At 45.1% G+C, this 23,377-nt stretch overlaps 1 protein-coding gene across 1 annotated transcript; it reads left to right on the top strand.

Annotated features, from left to right (window-relative positions):
* Positions 1-1,093: 1,093 nt before the first annotated feature.
* Positions 1,094-14,167, top strand: Atg101 (autophagy-related protein 101). Its single transcript, XM_084576371.1, has 7 exons — positions 1,094-1,288; positions 2,736-2,813; positions 4,441-4,521; positions 6,619-6,717; positions 9,606-9,717; positions 11,080-11,246; positions 13,959-14,167. The coding sequence occupies exons 1-7, from the start codon at positions 1,259-1,261 to the stop codon at positions 14,043-14,045; spliced, it is 654 nt and encodes a 217-aa protein (XP_084432497.1). The 5' UTR covers positions 1,094-1,258; the 3' UTR covers positions 14,046-14,167.
* Positions 14,168-23,377: the final 9,210 nt, after the last annotated feature.

Below are 23,377 nucleotides of genomic sequence, written 5' to 3'. Positions count from 1 at the left end.
CGGAACAACGCAGCTATATTCTAGAGCACTATAACGCAGCTAACGCAGCGGACACCCCTTCGTCGCAGTAGCCGAACCCGAAGGGCTGTGGTGCGATTTTCGCCATAGACTTTTTTTGTTGTGGTTCGTTCTGTTCATGAACTTTTATTGTGCATGTCCCTTTCCTGTAAAGAGGGGAGGGATGTTGTATACTGACAATCTGCCAATCCGGCAGGGGACGCTTGTTAAACAACCACGCTATCCCTAGCACTTGAATTTACAGCAGCGGAGTGCGGCATGGAGTGCGGTGAACGCGGCGACAATAGTGGCAACAGTGACAGTGCTACGTCAGTCACAAAATCCCGTCTCCGCGTGTGGTGGACACTCGTCCACCGTTAACTCTTCCTTTTTTTTTCTCTCTCTCTCTCTCTTTCCTTTTTTCTTTCTTTTTTGGCTGGGACGCAGTTTAGTGTCCACCCGTTACAAAGGGTGCAGCCTCAAATCATCATCATCATTAATAAATGTGTTGCGGCCGGCCAAGACAGTCGGGCGCCAGCACTGGAAACCGCTGAAGAAGTAGCAAATTTCTTTTTTGCGATCAATTGTATTGCGTCATGGCGCTCCTCGAGTGCTCTTAAGTGACCGCGGTACAGCCTTCTTATCTAAAGTCGTTGCCGGAGTTCTTCACGCGTCACCCACCCTTCATAAGACAACTTTTCACTTTTCAGGGAGAGCGACACACACTATAACAATTTAATATTTATGAACTTTTCACTTTAAGTCTCACTCCAGCTGAGCTGATTTGTCGTGTCATTCTTGTGGACGTGACAATGACCTGCATCTTACGGGCACAATCATGGGCACAATCTCCAGTCACCTGTTGTCGGTACCACGGTCGGTACCCTCCCTCCTTCTGCTCTTTTCATGCGCAAGACAAGCGTGAGGTTCATTTTCATATGGCCGAACCATAAAGAAAGAATTAATGTTTTCGTTCATTATATTCCCAGTTAGGGCATGGTTAGGGTGTATACATTCGGTTTTTCTGAAAAACGAAACAAGAGACCGGTAGCTATCATCACTATCATTTTCAACAGAGACAAAACCAAAGACTCTCGCAGACAGGTTTGTAGACAACTCAAGCACACAAGCACGGATTTTTGTACAGTGGTGCGCGTACTATACGCTTTGTGTTGACCGCGAAAGAGGTTCTTAGCTCGAATTTTCGCCCTCAAGGTAACTCCGAGACGCGTGTTCGTGGCTGCTTGGTAATGAGCGAGGCATGAATGCAAGATCCGAAGTTTTTGAGTTGGTGAGTTTAAGCGGTGGTCCGCTTTCTTTTACTGCGCGATCAGCTGTTCGCAGCAACCCGTTCTTTGTTTTGTCGCCCGTGGTGACAGATGCTCTGCTCAAATCTTCCCTGTTTCGTCGAGCTTGTGGAAGTGACTCTGCGTGAACAATCGAGCCTCTGGTCTTAAGCCAGTTTGGATTTTGGGAACCCTGTCATCAGGGACGGATGGGTCAATCGGAACGTAGTAGGTCAGTCGAGTTCCATTCGCGCATAGCGATCGGGGCCAGCCAAAACCGTTGTGTCACAACGTCAAACATTTGGTAGATTGAAGCGCCGCACATTTCTAGCGTTCTTCCACTAATTTCATAAGTGCCGTAAGCGGGAATTTAGGAACAGGTACTGCGAGGAACTTCAGTACGGGGTGCAGAACAGTTTCCCATCGACGGCATATGTCTTGCGTGGTGCTCATTTGGCGTGATTTCTCCATTAACAGGGAAAGAGCAGTAGTCAAAAGCGATACGTGGGGTTTCAACGTAATATTAATCCAATGAAGCACAATTTAAAGTCATCTGCAATTAATGTGTATGAAGGCCTGCATGTGCAGTTTGCAGTTGTTACGCAAGAAAAGGAAGGGAGTCCTGAACATAAAGAAAAAAAGTTATTGCTGCTGCATGATAAAGACACGCGCGCCTATGTTCGTGTCGACACATTCATGATATGGAAGATATCAGGCAGCCCAGCAGGTCACTCAAATAATGGTAATCTCTTACAAATAGGCTGTCCTTCACTAACTCGCTTCGGCCTATCTGGAGTAACACACTCTCGCGCTTCTCATACTTGCCCCTCCGCTCACGAGGAGATGCACTTGAACTTGTAGTGACGACGATCTCTGAGCTTGAAAAGGGTGCGGTAAGAAGGAGGAGAAAAAATTGGATTGTACGTTTAGGGACTTAGCTAAAATTGAATGCACCCAGCTGGAAGCACGTCCACTTACTCGGTGCTTTTCTTTTTTTTTTTTATTTTTTTTTATTTTTTTTTTTAGTTTGAGACCTCAGGAGGACCTAATCACTTTGTTTCCGGCGTGTTTTGGTAGTGCAGAAGTACCAAATTCGTTGCATTGCTGAACTTAAATTGGCCATTTTTATTGGCATGACTTATGCCAATTTCAGGTCATTGGCATGAAATAATTTGGACCCTTGTCTCTTTCTTCAAAGAAATAAAAGTAGTCCTTTAGTAGCTCTCACTAGACCAACAAGCTGATAATGAAGGACAAAAAAAACGTAAGAGCCCATGTCTGAAGTCAAAATGAACTAAAGCTTTCATCTTGCGACATCTCTAAATTTTGGACACAGGGCACTACAAACCAGGCCACCCTTAAAATTCTAGCGCTTGCTGTCGGTGACCTTTGAACAGTTTACCTGCTTGTTTGTTTAGAAGTGTAATACAAAGTGGTGGGGTTTGTGTGCAGTGCCTTGAAGGCCGTCAGGTCCAGGAAGCTGTCTCGGGCATCTTTCACACACTGCTGTTCCACCGCACACTGGGAAAGGTGAGATGAGCCATGAGGGCTCCTTCAGAGGCACTGTGGCGGGTGAGGTCCAATGCAGCATGTGTTGCAACACACTAATGACTTATTACTTGATTATTTCAGGTCTACTTCACCTTAGAAGGTTTTTCCTAAATATGTTAGATTAACGCAATTCCTGCCTCGATTTGTTCAATTCTGTCTTCACCAGCCTAGCGAGCTTAGTTGGTTGAGCGACTGCCTAGGCACGAAACGATTCTGGGTTCGGTTTCTAAAATTTTTTGTCAACAGGAGGGTTTCTGAAACTGCTCTGCGGCTTTCCTTTGCTTGTGTAGATGCAAGTGCATAATTACACCTTTGTTTCAAATCTACTCTATTTTCTGTGGTCGTGTAGTGCTTTTAAAAAAATAGATTTCATGTCATCTGTAACTCGTGGAAGAAAGTAATTTTGTACAAAAATAATGCTTGGTGAGAAGAAGCTTGTTCTACATCATATTCCACATAGCCTGATCTTTCGGCATATGTTTCCTCTTAGCATTGAAGGAAATTGGAATTTTAGGAGAAATTAAAAGCACTTATAGACTAAAATTTTTTTGCTGCTTTTATGTGTTTTAGTGACAGATTGAGAGTTATTGTTGGGCCTACAAGAGCTATGGTGATTCTGTCCAAATCTCCAGAATCCTCTGCAAAATTAGGAGTTAACCGAAAGCCTGTGAAATGTGTTATTGCCTCCTCACTAGCCCAGATAGTTGCATCAGTAAATGCTCCATGCTCTTGCTGCTTCTAGGGCACATCCTTGCTTTAATGAATTGAAGCTCTAGTTTAATGTTTTGAGGACACATCTGGAACTCCACTTGTCTACTCTGTGTAGTACAAAAAGTGTTCAAAAACAGACTGGGAGCAATATATTCCTGCTGTAACCAAATGCTGCATAGCAAAGAAGACATAATGCTGTACATTTTACAATGGAATATTTTGGCACGTGTTCAACAACAAAAACAATGTTCTGTTATTAACGAGTGTTTATAGTTGTGAATAATTGTGAATTATTCTAACAATGCCAGCTTGTGCTCTATTTACGATTCAAGTCCTTCAAATGTAATATTTTTGGGCAAGAGTCGGAAATCAAGCCTGCAAAGCATATTAGCAGACAGCTGTCATGTGCAAAGTGTATGTGCAGCTGTCATGTGCAAAGTGCAAAGTCCCCAGTATCAATTTCATACCACAGGCAGTATCAATTATACTACTGGCGATATATGACACAGGTTTAGGAGATTTGAGCTAATCAGGTGTCTCTTGAAGTTCTGCACAGTGCTACAGGAAGCCATGTATTCTGAGAAAGAAGAAAAAAACCGTAATTCATTATATGATATTTTTGTCATTTCTGTCACCTGTTTCGTATGTTTTCCTACTCAAACCAGTACCTGAGCTTTCAGCTTGCTGGTCTGTATTTCAAGTGCAGTTCGCACACAGCTGTGCTCACTACCATCCATGAAGGAATGCGGCAAACAGGACTGAGGCAATCAATTATGTCATTAAAAGCATCATGTTTAGTTCTAGTTGATAGTTGGCATGCATTTGAGAAACCGCTTTTGACAGTGTCTCTCATGCTTGGCCTCACCTTTCCACTATGCCTCCTGTTTTTTTGCAGTTCCACTTCAAGGAAGGCAGCTACTCGGTGGGCACTGTTGGCTTCGAAGATGTCACCTGCGACTTTGTCGACTTCACATATGTGAGTGCTTCTGGCCCGTCAAAGGACTTCCTGTCACTGGAACAGCAGGCAGTTAAACTTTGCTGCGCCGAACTAATGGCTGAGTGCAGGGGAGCTGCCTGAAAATACATGCAGCGAGGAATAATGCTGCAGCATTGGTGGTGGTAAGCGAGCTACTAACAGTGGGTAGCAGTGTGCGTGACAGTGGTGCCTCTGACATTCAGGTGCAAGTTATATGTAAAGCTCTTATGTCTGAACAATTGGGAAATCAGGATAAAGCCAAGCAGCGTTCTTTTATGCCACAACAGCTTGAGTGCATATTTTACGGACAAATTAAAAATATCCACTCAGGATATGTGGAAGCTTAGCTGTTTGGGAAAGGGTTCAGTTCATTTCAGTTCAGTCATTCAGTCGTGTCCGACTCTTCGTGACCCTATGGATCATATCACGCCACACTTTCCGGTCTCTTACTATCTTCCTAACATCACATAACTTCATCTGCAGTGCCTCAAGGATGCCATCTAACCATCGCGTTCGCTGCCACATTGAACACATTATCAACAAGGCCGCTAGAACATTAGGCTTTCTAAAACGCACTCTCTATCAAGCTAATGAAAAAACGAAACTCCTAGCCTATACAACACTTGTCAGGTCTCAGCTTGAATATGCATCCATCATTTGGCACCCTCATCAAGCTTACTTAGCAAACCCCATTGAATCTCTAGAGTAAAGCAGCCAGGTTTATTACCCACGATTATTCCTACCCAACTAGCGTAAACAGTATCAAGCAACGATTCAATTTATTGCCCCTTGAGACTAGGCGACGAAATGCCCGCTATCTTTCATGCACAAACTATATCATGGTTCATCAGACTTTCGAAAAACGTTCCTTCACCCTGCCCCCCTTATATCTGCTCGCGTAGACCATCCGTTTAAAATCAACCCCGTACATGCGCGCACAATCTGTTTAAATATTCACCACTGCTACTTGTTATTTCACAATGGAACAGTTTGCCAGCAGATGTCGCTACCATACCTGACCATAGTTCATTCCTCAAGGCTTTGGAGGGAATTGAATGCTAAACTGACTTAACTTTCCTAATAATATTTTGCAATGCTCATTACTTTTTTTCCTTGATGTGTAGTGCTGTGTTATTTCTTGTTCATTTCAGCCTACTGCTTGGTATTAAGCGCACGCATACCTCGTTTCTTCAGAGCATGTAAAATTGCTTAGGTCATATAACTACTGTATAAAAAAAAAGGGAAAAATAGCGACCTGAATGACTTTTTTTTTTTCTTTTTCCTCCTCTCTGGTCCTTAAGTGCAATTGTTACTTATGTGCCTGTTATAACCAACTTTGTTCATGTGACTCCTCCCCCTATGTAATGCCTGAAAGGTAGGGTATATAAATAAATAAATACCCCTTCTTCGGTGACCCTCAACCTTTCCCAACATCAGATCTTTATCCAGCGACTCCTCTCTTCTCATCAGATGACCAAAGTAGCTGAGCTTTAACTTTAGAATTTGACTCTCCAATATGGTCAACAATATCGACTGATTTGATATTCTGGCAGTCCAAGAAACTCTCAGGAGTCTCCGCCAGCACCACAATTCAAATGCATCAATTCTTCAGCGGTCAGCCTTCTTCACAGTCCAACCCTCGCATCCATACATCACAACTGGAAAGACCATAGCACGAGTTATATGGATCTTGGTTAAATGAATTTAAGGGCTCAAAAACAAAGATGCAAGATTAAAAAGTCTAACAGTTGCTTAGAGGCCAGCTACGGAGCTAATGTCAAGGTGTAAGGCACGATATTGTTTGCAGGAACACAAAAACTACTCAGATTGCACACGGAGTGTAACTCAGTATGGCCGCCAGCATAGAGCTTCAATTTCCTGGGGTTTAGACTGGTCGGCAGAGCTTCTCGGCTGCCAGAGAAAAATCATTTGAAGAAATGTTGGCAAATAGCTCAGCACTGTCCAGGACTGAAATTGAAATGTGCCCCCAGTGTCCTGCATCTATTCGAATCCTAGACTCATGTTCATAGTGTCAAACACTGTTTTACACCTGCATTTCCAATACTCAATCATACTTCGCAACTTGCTGTTTTACAGGTGCGGTGCGCCTCTGACGAGCTGAACGAGACGCTCACTCGTGAGATTGTTGCCTTTAGCGACCGCTTGCGCAGCCATGACGGACCACGCTCTGGAAATGTAAGTTTCACATCTTCCTACTTGCCACGGTGTGGAATGCGCAGTGTAGCGAAAGAGTTGTTTCATTTCCAGTATCCAAAGTCCACTATGTTTGCATTTCGTGTTAGCCTGTTGAAGTCCTGTACCAAAGTACGGTTCTTTAAAATATTCTTCATTCGATTTATAGCATCCGTTCTGCAATTAGAATAAGTCCCATGCATCGTAATGCCCGATGATTGTAATGCCATATGTTATGACAGACTCATGCTTGAGGAGGTATGACAGTGCTAAATGAGGTTCCAAAAATCTTTGCTGAATGCGCTTTCGGATTTGGCTTCACCTATAAGATGCCAGTGCAAGGATGCTTGCAGTTCTTAGCTTTACATATTGCTGTCCGTAAAATCCAAGCCTGCTGAAGGTATCAGCCTCGCTAAAAAAGAAGATATTTTAAACCATCAGTTAGGTCATTCCAAGCTACTTAAGAAGGTTATTTCTAAAAACTACCTGCCATGCCGCTCTTGACAAATCCTGCCTACTTGAAGTGACACACAGCGTCGGTGTCTGGCTGCAAACACTGATCAGTGCAAGATATCCCTGTGAAGTGGTCACCTCTGTTTAAGAAGCCCTTGCCAGTGATGCTAGGGGTGTAGAGAAGCACTGCCACAGTGAATAAGCGCAAGGTACAAGACCTGTTGCCATTTCATATTACCATCAAGCCTCCTACCGCTTAAAAAACATGGCTCAGAAAGATGACGTTGTAGTAATCTTTACCGCACCCCAAAAACAGGCTGGCGCATGTGTAATATGGTGCAGGGAAAGCACAAGCAGGACTGCAGCATCAAACGCGTAGGCTGGTTCGTCCCGTGGGAGAGTACTGTTGTTTACCAGATACTGCTGTCCTGTGTCAAAAGCTACATAGTACAAATTGGATATTGCAGAAACGTCACAGTTCAGGAGTACCACGCAGGAGTAGGTTCACTGCCGGGAGGTGGGCAACTGGCCGTCCATTGTCGCCACTTCCGTGGTTTTGTTTCATGGAACCGAGACGCACGCCTCAGTTACGTGAAACGACAACCTTGAAGTTCACGTTCAAACTCAGCAGAAAAGTACACAAAGCATATTGCTTCAACATGGAGTTCGCCTCTTTTGTTAGCAATTGAAACCTCGGTTCCCTTATCCAATAACTTGAGGAGTCTAACTATCTTGATAGAAAGCTTTCCTACGCATGCCAGAGTGCCAGTGTTCTTACTTCATTACTTTGGCAAGATCAGCTTCACTGTAGAGGTGGACAAGTTTATGTCAGCCTTCAATGGCTCCTTATCGAAAACATGGTGTTGTGCTTGGTACGTCACAATATAAAACGAAAAAGTGAAGGTGGTTCAATGCTGCAGAAATTGCACAACCGTTAAACTGGAATTTTTAACTGACACAAAGCAGGGTTTACATTCGAGGAAAGCTACACATTATCACTTCACGCTCGGTGATAGAGGCCCACACGAGCCGTGCCCGACCTGCTATGGAAATTTTTTCTACCTATTGAGGTGGCAGGGTGACGTCAAAATTCAGCCCTCCAGGGTGCTTGGACCTCGAGTAAAACCCGCTGCCCCAAATCCACTTGTTCCAAATACCCACAAAATTAATGTTCTTTTGTTTTTCCAGGAAATTCCTAAAAATTTAGGAAGTAAGCTTATTATGCGGGGTAAGGTAACAGAAGAAAATTGTATGTACTTTGTGACAGCTAAAGTTGAGAGTATGTTATTTAAGCAGATATGATAGTGAGACCGGACTCATCTAAACATAGTTCATGTTCGGAAAAAAGTGTGGAAAAAAGTGTAAATAAGACTTGCTTCCTGTAGCATGATCAGCAGGGACATGCATCTGAAGTTGTGCTTCGAAGCTTGTTGTTCAGTCTTTTTTTTTTTTTTTTATTGTTAGTATTTTTCAGCTGATTTCAAATATGCAAACATTTTGTTTCTAGGACAATTAGTTCTAGGTATAGGCAAATCTGCAACACTAGGGGTATTAGAAAATTATTGCTATTGTCTGCTCAAGCAATAGGGCAAATTTATTTTAAATATGATGGTAGATACTATAAAGTGCCAGAAATGCAATGTTGGAAGCAGTTTTAAAAAATTGAGCTAATATTAGAGATATAGAAGCCCACTCAAAATGGTGCTCGAAGCCATGGCAACTATATAAGAATTTCAAGATAAAATACAAAACATTTACATGTGAAAATAAAAAATGTGTTTCCAACATTGTATTCCTTGTACTCTGTAGTAGCTATGTGTGTATTGAAAATTAATTTCTGATTAGCATTTTTTTCCCTATTGTTTGAGCAGACAATAGCCATAATTCTCTAATATCTCTAGAACTAATTGCCCTAGATGTACAATTTTTGCTTGTGTGAAATTCTGTGAAGTTTCAGGAAATTTGGTTGGTAAATAACAAAATTAGTTTCGAAATCAATGTCCCCCCTCAAGGAATTAACCACGTTTTTCACAAATCACACAGATGTCCATCACACAAGGGTGTTGCTTCCCATTGCAACCTAGTTGTAAGCTCGGCTCTTAGCTTGTCTGCCTTTTGTACTCCTTCATTTCATGCTGTGGGGCCAACTAGGCCAAATCAGCGGCCTTGGCGTGCTACTGCCGATCCCAAGGTCTGGATTTCAACTGGGCCACAATAGACCATGTGCTAGGAAATAATTAGCACATATTAATAAACCCCATTGTGGTCTCAATTATTCTGGGGCCCCCACTACAGCCTCCCTCATAGCCCATGTGTAGCTTCACTCATTTCATGCTGTGTCAAGCAATCATGAAGGCAACATTTCCCAGGCACACCCCTGGTAATCCCCATTTGAAGCATGCTCATTCATGCCTCCCTTCCATCTGTGCCATGTTCAGATTGGGCTGGAGTTCTTCCAGAAGAGGCGCACCGGCTGGCTGACGATAGAGACTATCCCCTGGGAAGTGTGGAACATCCGCATCAACATCCTCACCCTACCCAACGAGCAAGGTAAGCGGTCTATCCATTTTTCCCACATCTGCGTGTTTCCAAACCGTCAGTGGCAAAATTCACCAGCCTCCCAACTAATGGGAATGTGTTTTAAAAGGTGAATTTGACTTTAATGCACTCCAGAACGCGACCTATACTGTAACAAATGCCTTGGGGGATAATTGTAAATTAGTATTACCTTGTGGCAATTGTTATTTGCAAAAAAAAAAAAAAAGAATAGAGAGAAAAAGACGAGAAAAAATTTGTTCTTGGACAACATCTCAAAATACTATGACAGCGATGGTGACAGACGTGAGCAGCACACCTTCAGCTGTTTTGCACTACACGCAATTGATACAGGAGTGGCTGAGCAGACAGCCACCATCACTGTCACCACGGTGGAAAACAAATGCTAACATGCAATCCGACACTATCCCCACAGCCAGATTGCTGCTCTTGTGCTGTGCACTTTAATGCAAAGCTAAAATTCCCATTTCGTTAGCCTCTCGTGCGACCCAGCTCACTTGCTTCTACCCGGCGACAACTTCTGCGCACAATGTCACCCGTAAATACCCACTGCCCACTCTGTATGCTCACGTCTACCCTGATCGCTACACCAATGAATATAAGCTTTGCAAATTACCCACAAACCTTACCCACACTCTGTGGCAATGTCCACAAATAATGTAACCCACGCTGTAATATCCATGCCGCACAGCAGTGGGAGGCACTAATGCATAGCTCCAGCCATGCTCTTCAAGCAGCAGTAGTGGCCTGAACTGAGGAGGCTACTGGAAAGCAGGGCCTCCCGGTTGTCTGATTCACCATCCTATCTACTTTAATTGCTTAATCAATCAAAATTCGACCAAAAGGGCAACTATCCCTGAAGGGTTAATGAAGAATCTTTTACCTAGTGTGAAAGGGCTTTTTAAAAAGCAGTTAAATAAACTATGTAAAAACAATTTAAAGTGCCGTCATATGCGGTCAAAAGAAGAGCACTAAGTTGCACCACTGGTACGACAGTGTTGGCCACCCTTAATTGCTCTCTTAACCTTTCTTACAAATATTATATCCTCCACTAGGTGGCACAGCTTATGTTCTGCGCTGTACCATTTAAAGTTCGGAAATGCGCTGCATGGCGCTACCTGGACACTAATGTTCTATGCTGTAATGGAAAATACTCCGATTATACTGAAAAGTCCTTATTTCTGGTTCATTATCTCGTCAGCATTTTGAAAAAACCAGAAATATGAAAAAAACGAGAATTCTAATCATACTATAAGAGCTAGGATTGTACAAATGATGAAACTGCTAGTGGTGAATGCACTGTACACTAGAACACAGCAGTGTTTACATTTGTGGTGCTTGATGTGGTGCCCGCAGAACGCCAGCGCCAGCGTGTTCGTCTGGGTGAGCAGCTAGCCGAGAAAGTGGTGGCGGTGGCCGCCTCACTGAACCGGCACCAGTACCTGCCCATGGTGCCCTGCCAGAGCGACTTGGAGCTCGTCTTCGACACCCATTACCCAGACATTCAGCCATACAACTTCAAGGCAAGCACCAAATGCTCCTCCTTCCCACTTCAGACACCCCTCGTCCCCTTCTAGGGCCTTACTCTGCTCATTGTGAAAATCACGTGGTTGTGGATTCTGAACTTAGTGCACAGTTTCCGTACTAGAGGATCGAAGCCCGACTAAAAACAAAGGAGTATTGTGAGCAGGGCAAAGGAGACTGGTTCTTTGCAATTTGACATGGATGTGGTTGCTGACATAGCACAGTCAGGGATGTCATGCCTGTACAGCCATTTTGGTGCCGGAAACTGCACCAAAATGGCTGCTTGTCAGCACTTGCTTGAACTCTGCGTTTTTGCATTTCTTAGCACATTAAGCTTTTATTGCGAAAGCAATAGTACAACAGCCAAAGCAAGACCTCGGGTAGCCACAGCTATGCCATTGAAGAGATGTAGCTACAGTCTCCTCATAAAAGGTGCCAATAATGTGGCACCTTACACTGATAAGGCATGATAGGGGAATAATGTAGCAGTCAAACGAAGCTTCCGCCATTGCTTTTGCAATTCAGCTAGGGTTAACCAAAGCTAAACCGTAACTAAATTTTTTTAATTCAGTGCAAATATTAGTAAATTATTCTCTAGTTTGCTGCCTTCATTTATGCAGCATTTTTGCTATGAGCTGTAAAAGGAAAAGTGAAGCAGCGGTTTTTGCTGGGAGTACTCACTTCATAATATGTTTGACTTCCACTTTTCTGTTTATTTGTGGCACATTCCCTGTGTGCCGGAAACAGATTCTTCACAAAACATCACAACGTCACTCAGCCGTTTCTCTGTGAGGTGCTGCTGGACATATTGCCATTCCCGGAAAACTGCAGCAATGGAAGTGCCGGGTGCATCACTCAAAAATAAAGCACAACCTTATGTTTTGTTTGAGCATGAAGCACAGTACGGAAAGTGAAATGCAATAATAATCAAATAGTTTTATGGAGTAAAATTACACACTGTAAAGATCGTAATACATCGGTGACGCCTGTCGCGCCATATTTGCGACGTTGAATAAGTTAATTTGAAAAATCGGCTGCTGTAAATCCGTAAAAAAGACTTTAAAGCATGTTAAAAGGCAGTTGTTGCATAGAGCTGTCTCTGAACGCAACCTAAAAGTAACATACACTCACTGAAGATGGGAATTGATCACAGTGAAGGTAATTGTATAAAGTAACCGTTTTCATACCATCACATCCTGGCTGCATTCGCAGCTGGTTTTGCTGCTGATAAGAAAAAAGCATGGTATTATGCAACCTAACGGGGAATATACCCAAGGAAATATGGTCTTAATTTATTTGAATGTTGCGAATTTAAAGAAAATAAAAAATTGCACCTATAGTAATCGAACGCATGTCTTACAATCAGGTATGTGGTGTTAATCCATTGCACCACACAAGCGACGGGAACTGCGGTGTTTAAATGCGCTCTTATTTGTTTTCATTCAGCGTACTAAAGATGGCACGACGAGCGCAACTGGCATGATCAGAGGATTACTGCAATCAATTTTAATCCAACAAGCTATTTTACTGTGTATACATTTTAGTTTGTGCACTGCAATGTATACTAAAAAAAAACGTATAGCTTTATTGACTTCCTTTTTTTGTGTTTTATTTTGGAGGGATGCCTCGGGACTTTCGTTGCTGCAGTGGCAATATGCTGCTGCTGGTGCTGCTGTCAGTTGCATAGTTTCCAAAAGGAAATATGAAACACAAAAATGTAGTTAAACATGCATACCTATGCCTGATCATTGTTCTGGCAGATTTGGCTGTTTGAGAAAAAGGACGGTTTTAACGTGGAGGAGATAACTGAAATCTTGGTTCAGCAACAGAAAAGTACCATTGCAAAGTCCTATATTGTTTCACCACACGTTTAAAAGAATGGGGAATTTGTGACATTGATCTTTCATAATTCTCTGGCAGTTCAAATCTCAAAGCTCTCGAAAAGTAAAGCCCCATAGAAACTGAATAGAAAGCTCTGTTCATAAACGATTAAAATTTTCGTGCCTTCCCCCCCCCCCCCCCCCCCGTTTTTGCATAGTACTTGATGTGTAATACCACCACCTTCCACTGCCTAATACCACTGCCTTCTCCTACCTTTGTCTCATTTCAAATCTACTTACAGGGGGTATACATGCTCATACTTAAGGTGAACAAATATCTTAACCAACATGTTCATCTTAACAGGAGTCTAAGGACGAACTCTAGCTGAGCTGCATCCTATGCGACAGATTGCACATTCTGTTGAAGGAGCGCTGCCTACACTCAAAACAAATTGTTTACAATATATAAAAGCCCCCCCTCCTCTCTATTAAATGAGAATACAGGTACTGCTTTCACTAAGTAATTTTGCAAGCAAATTGTTGCCACGGATTCCAGAAACAAGACTACACTAGCATTCACTTCGAGATGCTGATCACAGAGTCCTTTTCAATACAGGCATTGTAAGGTTTCATCGATTGGCGGGAAAGTTGCCAAATGCTTTCTTTTTTTCGCAATAAATATCTCTTTTACTCTCAAATGCACATATCGGCACACTTAGAATGAATACGAAACCTGAATTGGCTTTATCCTTGGTTTTTCTTTATAAATTTATTCTGTTGTACATGCACTGTATAGCCAAAGTTCGTTACCAAAGATAATTCAGTTACAGACCTTAGCAGTACAAGCACGCGCTGCCACGATGACTGAGTGCCTACTCTATGTGCATGCAGGTGATCGCCAACGTCTCAGGCCCCAGCAGCAGCCTATCGGTGGGCAGCACCATGAAGAAGCTGATCAGGGGTACACTTGCCTTCTAAGAAGGCCCCCCCCCCCCCCCCCCCCCCATCAGGCAGCATTTTTAGTCGATGACCTCTGCGCATGTACATAGGCAGCACACTGCCCGTTTCTTTCTAAGCTCAAGCGGAATAAACTTTTTCCTAAGCAACTTAGTGTGTTTGCCTTGGTTCAAAGAACTTGTGATGCTACTGCTTGACATTTGTTTCGCGCAGATACCCCATCTTCGATACCCCAGAGAAACATTGGCAGTACATCTTTCAGTATCAGCAGAGTGCATTGTTTCTAAGGCTGACCCAATTGCCTTTATGTCATAACATGCGCTGCTTCTTCAAGAGCAACAGACTTTTGTGCAGTCAGGCGGGCACTTCAACTAGCCTGAGCTCTTTCTACAAACATTTCGTACTCTTTAGTGTGTAATCCTGTCGGAACATTAGCCAAAAAGAAAGCATTCACTCATAGGTTGGAGCAACTGTATTTTCACCAGCAGACCACCAAGCTGGACACAAAACCTCTGTAATGAGCCTGTCTGTTACCTCTTAGGGCTCTTATTATGGTCTGCTGCAAAGGAGGACAGTCGGCTGCAATGTACCTGCCAGAAAAGGCACCCCTAAAACAACCTGCGCATGGCATGTCTACGATAGGCTGTCTGGCGTGATCTATTGCAGAGGAAGCTAGCGTCATCCATGAAGTCCATATCGCAAACGGCCCCACTACAGACTTGCATGATGCTCTGGTTTCTTTTGCATGGTCTGCCGCATAGGAGTATAGAATCGGCCATGAAGGACCGACCGGTAGGACGTCACAGATCGATATCTGTGCATGCCGCAGTGTGCCTCCGTGAGAACTGAAATTGATGTTGGAGTAAGCCATGGAATGATCGTCCGACTTCCGTGGCATCGACTGTATAGAAGTCCTCCTGTGCGGTTCATAACGGCTCTGCTAGTTCTGACCGGTTGAAGGGTGGCAACTCTGGGAACATTCAGGGAGCGGCGAGAGGGACACAAACTATGTGGGGCTTATTGCTTCTACGCTGCCGTCATGGGCACTTCGGCCCGCTTTCATCCGTCTTCTCGTAATAATAAATGTAAATTGGTTTACAGAAAAAGTGCAGTATCTGACACTTCTCGGTGGACACCAGAACCCCGCCGTGAGGGGAGGTAGGAACATGAGAGAGAAAGAGGTGTTTTAGGCTGCAGAATAATTTCAAGTGCTTGAGGATTTGTACTATGCACAGACACCGCACAACACAATACCTTTTCGTTTTGCCACCATCCAAACGCCGCCGCGGTTGGGTTCTGACCCGGGTACTCTGATTCTGTAGCTTGGGCATCTTGACCACTGAGCCACCTCAGCAGTGCTATTTTAAGCTGTGCTCCTCGTCCCTTTTCTTTTCCCGTTTTTAACCCCCTCATCCCTGTTACCCAGTACAGGGTAGCCAACGGAATACCTTTCTGGTTAACATCCCTGTCTTCCCTCCTCCTATCTGTAATCTGGAGCTTATACAGCCGTTGGCATAGTAGTAGTGTGCACCGTGTGTTGGGAAAGACAGGTCACTGCAAACTGCAGTGAGAGAATGCGAAAGCATTAGCGTTTCCATGTTTGTATGCTTATGTTTATTTTGCTTTTTATTGTTATCTTATTTGTTTTCCTTTTTTATTCGTTTTATTTAGCACTACCATTATTAATTAAAATCACTAATCTTTAATATATTTAATACTTCCCTTTTGCATTAGTAATTGGAATATTAAGGCAAAAGCCTTCATTGCCTCATAGTTGTCGTCAGCATCACGCTTTTGCAGCGGCTCTGATAGGTAGAGACGGGATGACGTCATGGAGGTCTTGACCAATCACACAGCACCACCACAGTATGCGCAAATGCGCATCTTATATGGCCATGTGCCAATCAATGATCAATTACTAATTATTTCATAATTACTAATCAGGGACAATTGCATAATTAATTACTGATTAATTAGTAATTAATTATCTGCACAGTAATATCAACCACACAGCAGTAAACGTAGAACTGCGGATATACAAGGAGCGCAATCTCGTTGCTGCCAAGCAGAATTGACTGAATAAATGCACTCGCAGAATGTGAAAGAGTAGTCGCTCGCTTTAGTCGTAGCAGCATTCATCGCTACATGTGCAAGTCGCATAGCAGAACGCAGCACTCAGGCTTTTGCCTTTCATTACTTTAGTCGCCAAAGTGTCCTCGAATTTTTTTTTATGATCAGCCCCCGTCTGAATACAGCTCCCCCGAGTTTGGGAGGCCGTGTTGGTCAGCTCGGACCGAAGATTCAGATACAGGCCAATTAGGTCGCCGTCAGCCATGGATTAGCGGCCATCTAGTTCACATCTCCTGCAACCTGCCCTGAACTATGAAATACATGTTTCACAATACAATCCAAACTCGGGAACAAACTGCCACGGCAAACAAAATATTCTCCTGTACTAATCCTGCTAATTCACTAAAGTCCACTAATTAAATTTTAATTACCGCAGATGGATAGTTAGTCCCAATAGGAAGTCAAAGTCGTGAATACAATGCCATGTTGACTTTTCAAAGAAGAAAAACTCATTTCCTAACACCCTGCAGGGCCACGAAATTCTATGCTTTTTTCCACGCTCAACCAATCTGAGCGTATATTGCAAGTATATTCTAGGCACTATAATGAGCGCATGAGACGCGCAGGGTGCTCGCCACAGATGCGACTTTCGTGGCTATAGTGCTCAGTCGAACTGCCAGCGGTATTTTGCCACATTGTTTATATTCTGCAACGCAGCTTTATGCAAGGAGAAGGCCAGTCATTGCTAACTGCGTGGTTATTTTTTTACACAGGCGGAGCGAACAGTCACAATTGAGCAGGCAGTTTGAATTTGGCGCCATGCCACAGCAGCGCGTCATCACAAAGCACAAAAAAGGAAGACATCAAATTTTTGTGACATTTTTCTTACGTTAATGGTGCTTAAGTCATTACTGTATATCGATCCGCATGCAGTTTTCGCTTACGACACTAAATAATTTACAATTGAATTTTCTTTTCTCACCAGTTTCGGTTTCGTTATCAGAGAGATGGCTGTGACGTCGCAGTCATGTCTTGCACAGCCTGATTTGCATACAATCGCTCATTGTTCACGTGTAACGATTAGTTATTGAGGTAGGCTCGCTTTATCATTGTAATGAATTCAATTACACACCAATGATTATATCGCTGCATTTTCAGCTCTCGCGTGACCTAGGCTTGTCTGCGACGTCACAGCCATTACTCGTTTGTTCTAACCGGAATAGGTGAGAAACGAAATTGGATTTAAATTATTCAGCAGTCGTTGAATGTAACGCGGTGATCTGTGCACAGTAATGTCCTAGGCATCACTATAAATGATAAAACACGAACCCAAAAATCAGGTGTCTATAGTCATTTAATGCATAAGCATTATATCGCTATGTAGGCGGGTTTCGTGTGGGCCGCCACCGGCAGACCTACTACCAGTCCCTTCTCTGGAGCGGTGGGAGGCTGTACTGGCCAGCTCAGACCCGTTGACGCAAGTTCGGGTGACTGAGTGGGCTCATAATGTCGCCGAGAGCAATGGATCGACTTGATGCCATCTAAGTGCAGTACCCACAAATCGCTCATTGCTGACAATAAATGTCTTCCAATCTAATCCAATCCTGTGGGCATGACCTGGGCCCGTATTCCGAGTTTGCGTCGTCGTCATTATCGAAGTGTCGCTATCTCACGTGGCCACGAGTCATCTGATTTGTTGAAATGCTGGAGCTAGGTGTTGCCACTGCGGAACCGGAAGAGGTGGCAACATCATTTTCCAGTGTTTCCACCAATCAGGTGACTCGAGTTCGGGGAGATAGCGACACTCACGATAACGACGCAAACTCGGAATAAAGGCCCTGGTCGGTGTTGTAAGATAGGAACTAATTAGCATATATGAAAAGGAATGGTACCATCGGATAAAGTGTCAAAGAAAGTTGTGCAAATTACAAAATGGTGATGTTGGCTAATTATTACTATTATATAATTAGTTAAATAATTATCCAAGTCAATCAGACGTTCAAATAGCGGGGGGGGGGGGGGGGTAATGTCAGCGTCCGGGGGTCACGTGGTACTTGACTTCCGGTGGCGTAGACCTAACCCGGTGGCGGAAAATTTGAAATGTTCGAACGTGAACAAGCGGGAAATGGCGTGATTTGCGTGCACAAATGAGTGGTAACGGTTAGAAAGCGTGTAAAGAGGTATTCAACCAACTGCAGTCTGTAAAATTCCGAAAGCACGGGAGAATCTGCAGTGCAGAAATGCGAAAGCCTGAGCGTTGCTACTGCACATGGTATATAGCGCGCCTCTTCTCGAGCACCACCAGGACGGGAGGTGGCTGTTCCTGGTCCTACGGGGCTGGGACGGTAGGTCGACGCCGCTTGCGGCGGGGGCTAGCCAGCCGTCGAATTTTTATCTGTTGTAGGCCGTCATTGCACCCGCCACAGCTTAGGTGGTGGACGACGGCTGTTGCGGCGCGCCTTTCTCCCTCTTCTTTATTGCGAAAGCAATACTGCTAGCACTTCGAGCCTTTGGCGTGTCGTGGCGCCTCCATACATGACCTTTCACGTGACCGTGTGACGTCACCATACCGAAAGACGGAGCCCCAGCTCGCGCCATCAGATGGTGGCGGTGAGTAGAGTCACTGGAAAATTTTCAGAGTACCGCATTCGTTTTCGCCGCGCCGCCGCTCGCCTACTGGCTGATCCGCGTCACGTGACTTCGCGTCGCCATATCCCTTCCAAGCGCGTGCGCGGAAAAGATCCCCAGGTGGTCGAAATTACTCCGTAGCCCTCCACTACGACTCCTCTTCCTCTCTTTCCAGTTTAATTCCCACCTTCCTCCCTTCCCTCACGGCGCGGTTCAGGTGTCCACAGAAAACGAGTAGACAGTTACAGCGCCTTTCCCTTCCAGTGAACCAATTAATTATGCGTATCTTGCGCGGGAGTTCCTCCTTTTCGATGGTTTCTCGCAGTGTACACATGAGAAATTCTGCTGTGCATCTGGTGCGGCACCAGGACTGAGTCTAGAAATGCGATTTCTCTGTACCTGAACGAAAAGAGTAATCTGCACCAGTGGTAGGTGTGATTTCACAAAACCCACCAGGAACAATTCGCGCCATCAATGAACACCTTGTCCGAAATACGCTGGTTCATTGGTTTGAAATTTTGTTCGTTTAGCCGCGAAAGAAGCGTACGAAGTATTCAACGTGAATATGGTTCGCCTAATGGCAATATGTGTTTACCTTCCAACGCCGTGTGCGCACGTGCGGAGCAATATGCAGCGTCCATTTTACTTGCTGAAGTTTGAAAAAGCTACCTTCAAATTAAGTTAATTATCCAGCCAGCCGGCATCAGATACATCTATATTCAGTTCTGCGAAATCATACACACTCTGCATGTTCGTGTGCGGATCGATGACCGCCCGCAGCTCTTCCTTTTTTTATTTCCATTGTTAATGTAAATGTACGCAAAGCTCTATGCACAGATTTATTAGTTATTTATTTCTAGTTGTACGCGAAAGAAACCCAGGTGTTGGAAATTTCCGGAGCTCTCCACTACGGTGTCTCATTGTATAAGTCGCATCGGGATGATAAACACCATAAACTAATCCAACCAACTATAGTTGTGTGTTCGCAGCTGGAAACTTGGCAAATGTGTGTCAACCAGAGATGCCATCAATGTGCGATGTCATTTTAATTTTTGACAGCAGTTTATGAGCGACGTTCTAGCAAATTGGCGGCACGAGGCGTATGCCGATGAAACAACATAAAGAGGCACCATTACACAATGAAAAGTACAATATTCACAACCGCGCGGTAATATCAATGATATATTAGGCCATGTTTTTTTTTTGTTTTTTTTTCGGGGTGAAAATGGGTGCCACCGCCGACCATCGCGTTACTTTTCGCAAAGAATTAAGTTCACGCAAAACAATATGGTTTAACAAAGCCTGCTTGGAGTCCTTGGAGCACTGCCGGCGATACTAAATTGTATGTTAGTCTGTTCACGCTGTCTCGCCGAACCTGCTGCTTCACTTTGTGTTGCTTATACAAAGCGACTTATCGTGTCAAAGCGCAATAAACTCTGCACCTCGCCCTCCATGTTTTTACCGTGTCTGGCACAGGGGCGCCAGAGGACGGCATTGTTAAAATGTACGCACATGTTTCTCCGATCTTCGCAGACATGCTATTTCACACTTCGTCACTTTATAATGTTGTAACACATGTAACACCACTGCACTGCGCGTACAACACGAGCTGATCCAAACAGCCGGCGATTTACAAGAGCAGGCGCCCTGAAGTGTTCGCCGGTTCACCTGCACACTTCATCTTTTCCCATCGATTGCGGACTAAAGTAATAAAGTTAGTGACCGCATAATCACTGGTGGTACTGCTCTGAATAAACATACCAAAACCTTTCTGTTTTGCTACCTTCAAAACATGTGAGAAGACTACGAATGCGATCACTACGAATGCGATCAGACGGCGGCTAGGTCCGGCGGTCTGGAAGGAAAATGGCGCCCGCGGGCACCTTTGCGGTACTCTGAAAAATCCAGTGATTCTAGCGGTGAGTCTTTGCAAGAGCCGCAGCGGTGACCTCACGCCATTTTCACGTGACCATGTGACGTCACGCCAGACCGAGAGATGGGGCCCTAGCTCGCGCTATCGGATGGTGGTTGATGGGGCAGGGGCAGGTAGGTCACCGCCGCTTGCGGCGGTGGCTAGCCTGCCATCGAATTTCTATCTGTTGTAGGCCGTCATTGCACCCGCCACCGCTTCGGTGGTGGATGACGGCTGTTGTGGCGGCGCGCGTCTTTCTTTCCCTCTTCCTTTTCTTCTCTATTTTCTCTTCTGTCTGCACGAGGCAGCGGAGGTGGCTCACCTATGAAGCCAGTAGCAGGCCCGTGCATTTTCTTTTCCTTCTTCCTACAGCCACAAAAACATCGGATGGTGGCGGCGAGTCCATACACGGCGCTGTGTCACAGCCGAGAGAGGGCGCTCGCTATGTGTGACGTCACGCTAGGAGGATAAATGGGGCTGCATAGAGAAAGGGATCCCTTTCTCTATGGGGGCTGTGGCTCGGCTCCTCGCAGTAGTCGGGGCGCAGCCGCCGAACAAGGCGAAGTTAAGGGTATTGCTTTCGCAATCTTCCAGGCTTAACCAAGCTAAGCATTCAGCCAATTTTTTCTTTCTTCTCTATTTTCTCTTCTCTCCGCACGACGCAGCGAAGGACCTCGGCGGTTGCGTTTCGATGGAGGCAAAACGAAGAAGCGTCCGTGTGCTGTGCGATGTCAGCGCACGTTAAAGATCCCCAGGTGGTCGAAATTTCTCCGAAGCTCTCCACTACGGCTCCTCTTTCTCTCTTTCCACCTAGACTCCCACCTTCTTCCCTTCCTTACGGCGCGGTAGAGGTTCCCACGGAAAACAAGTGAGCCAGTTACCGCGCCTTTCCCTTCCTATAAATCAATTAGGTAGCAGAGGTGGCTCAGCTATAGCTCAGCTACAGAGCCAGTAGCAGGCCCGTGCATTTTCTTTTCTTTCTTCCTACAGCCACACCAACCAGCAACGCTCAGGCTTACGCATTCCTGTGCAGATTCTGTTGTGATCTTTAACGTGCGCTAGAAGAGGCGGTGAAGGGTAGCTGTTCCTGGCCCTGCGGGGCTTTGACTGGTAGGTCAACGCCGCTTGCGATGGAGGCTAGCCTGCCACCGAAATAAGAAAAACATACGCATGTGATTTCGGATCAAAATTGTGAAGCCACCGTTCTTTGTGCAGAGTTCAGGGTGTTGTAATATAGCATTTCTCTTCCCATTTAGCATCCACCTGCTAGTCAAAACTGAGGCTAGTTTATTACGATAGGGGATTCGAATCCGACGACGTTGAACTTAAAATTCAACCAGAGGAGATCGCCCAGTAAGCAAATTTTTTTTAGGCCGTCATTGCACCCGCCACCGCTTAGGTCGTAGACGACGACTGTTGCGGCGCGCGTATTTCTCTCCCTCTTTTTTTTTCTTCTCTACTTTCTATCTTCTGTCCGCAAGAGGCAGCAGAGGTGGCTCAGCTGCCCTGCTGCGGTGGTGCAGTGGTCAGACGCCCGACTACTGTGCCGGAGTACCCGGGTTCGATCCAGACCGCGGCGGCTGCATTTCGATGGAGGCGAAACGAAGAGGCGTTCGTCTGCTGTGCGGTGTCAGCGCAAAGATCCCCAAGTGGTCGAAATAACTCCATAGCCCTCCACTGCGACTCCCCTTTTTATCTTTCCACTTTCATCCCACCTTCCTCCCTTCCCTTACGGCGTGGTTCAGGTGTCCACAGATGAAATGACAGATACGGCGCCTTTCCCTTCCTGTGAGCCACTTATTATTATTATTAATAATTTGCGGTTCTAGTTACCCTTCAATCATATAATGTTTTTATGCGAAGATTTCAAGCCACCGCCCCAATGGGGCCTCACGGACCAAGAGGGTTGGGAGATCGCGGTCTCCAGCTCGGACCCAGCAGCGCAGATGCTGGTTGACTGGGCTGAAGCGGCCGCTACCAGGCACGGCCTGACAGACACCAGCCGGGGTCAGGAACCACCTCAATCCTTGTAATGTACCCTGGTTCCCAAAATAAATGTTTTATCACCACTTTCCAAAATTACACAATGATGCACCAACTCGTTGCTCTTTTTTCACTCGCATGTGTATTACTATTTAATTCTTTCTGCATCTGCACCTAATTTTTTTTTCTCTCAGAATTTACAACCTGTCAGTGCTGTTTGAACGCATTCCCTCACTCAGCGCGCAGTAGCATATACATATAATGCACTTGCTGAAACTACGCACGCGTAGCTTGAGGCGCGCACCGTGGAAGAGGAGGAAGCAATTGACTGGCGCCGCTGTTCGTCATGGAGGTCGTGGTGTGCTCGCTGTCCGCAGACATCGACAGGCAAGCGTCTTGCCAACAACAGGACGGCGAGCGGTGAGCCAAACGTCCTCTCGTGCACTCCGGAAGTATATATGCATGGTGCGAATTCAGCTCCCGCATATAGCTCGAATACCCGGTGCCGCACTCGCTGAATTGGGGAGAAGGGGGGGGGGGGGGGGCACACCTCCGTGAGCAGAGGAAGGGGACTGATTTATCCTAATCTGTTTCACATACTGAACCACATAGACAAACGGAAAGATGCCTCCATGCAGCCCCACCATGTCACCCTCCACTTCTCAGTTACATCCCTCCCGCTTTCGGAGGGAAATAGAAATGACGTGTCACAGGGACTCCGTCCTTAGTCCCTCATCTCCTTGTCTGAACGTTAGTGGTA

This window comes from Amblyomma maculatum, chromosome 8 (assembly GCF_055883805.1).
Source record: "Amblyomma maculatum isolate TAMU_Amacu chromosome 8, ASM5588380v1, whole genome shotgun sequence".
Taxonomy (NCBI): Eukaryota; Metazoa; Arthropoda; class Arachnida; order Ixodida; family Ixodidae; genus Amblyomma; species Amblyomma maculatum.
The sequence above is the reverse complement of the archived record's forward strand: the minus strand, read 5'-3'. Positions and strand labels throughout refer to the sequence as shown.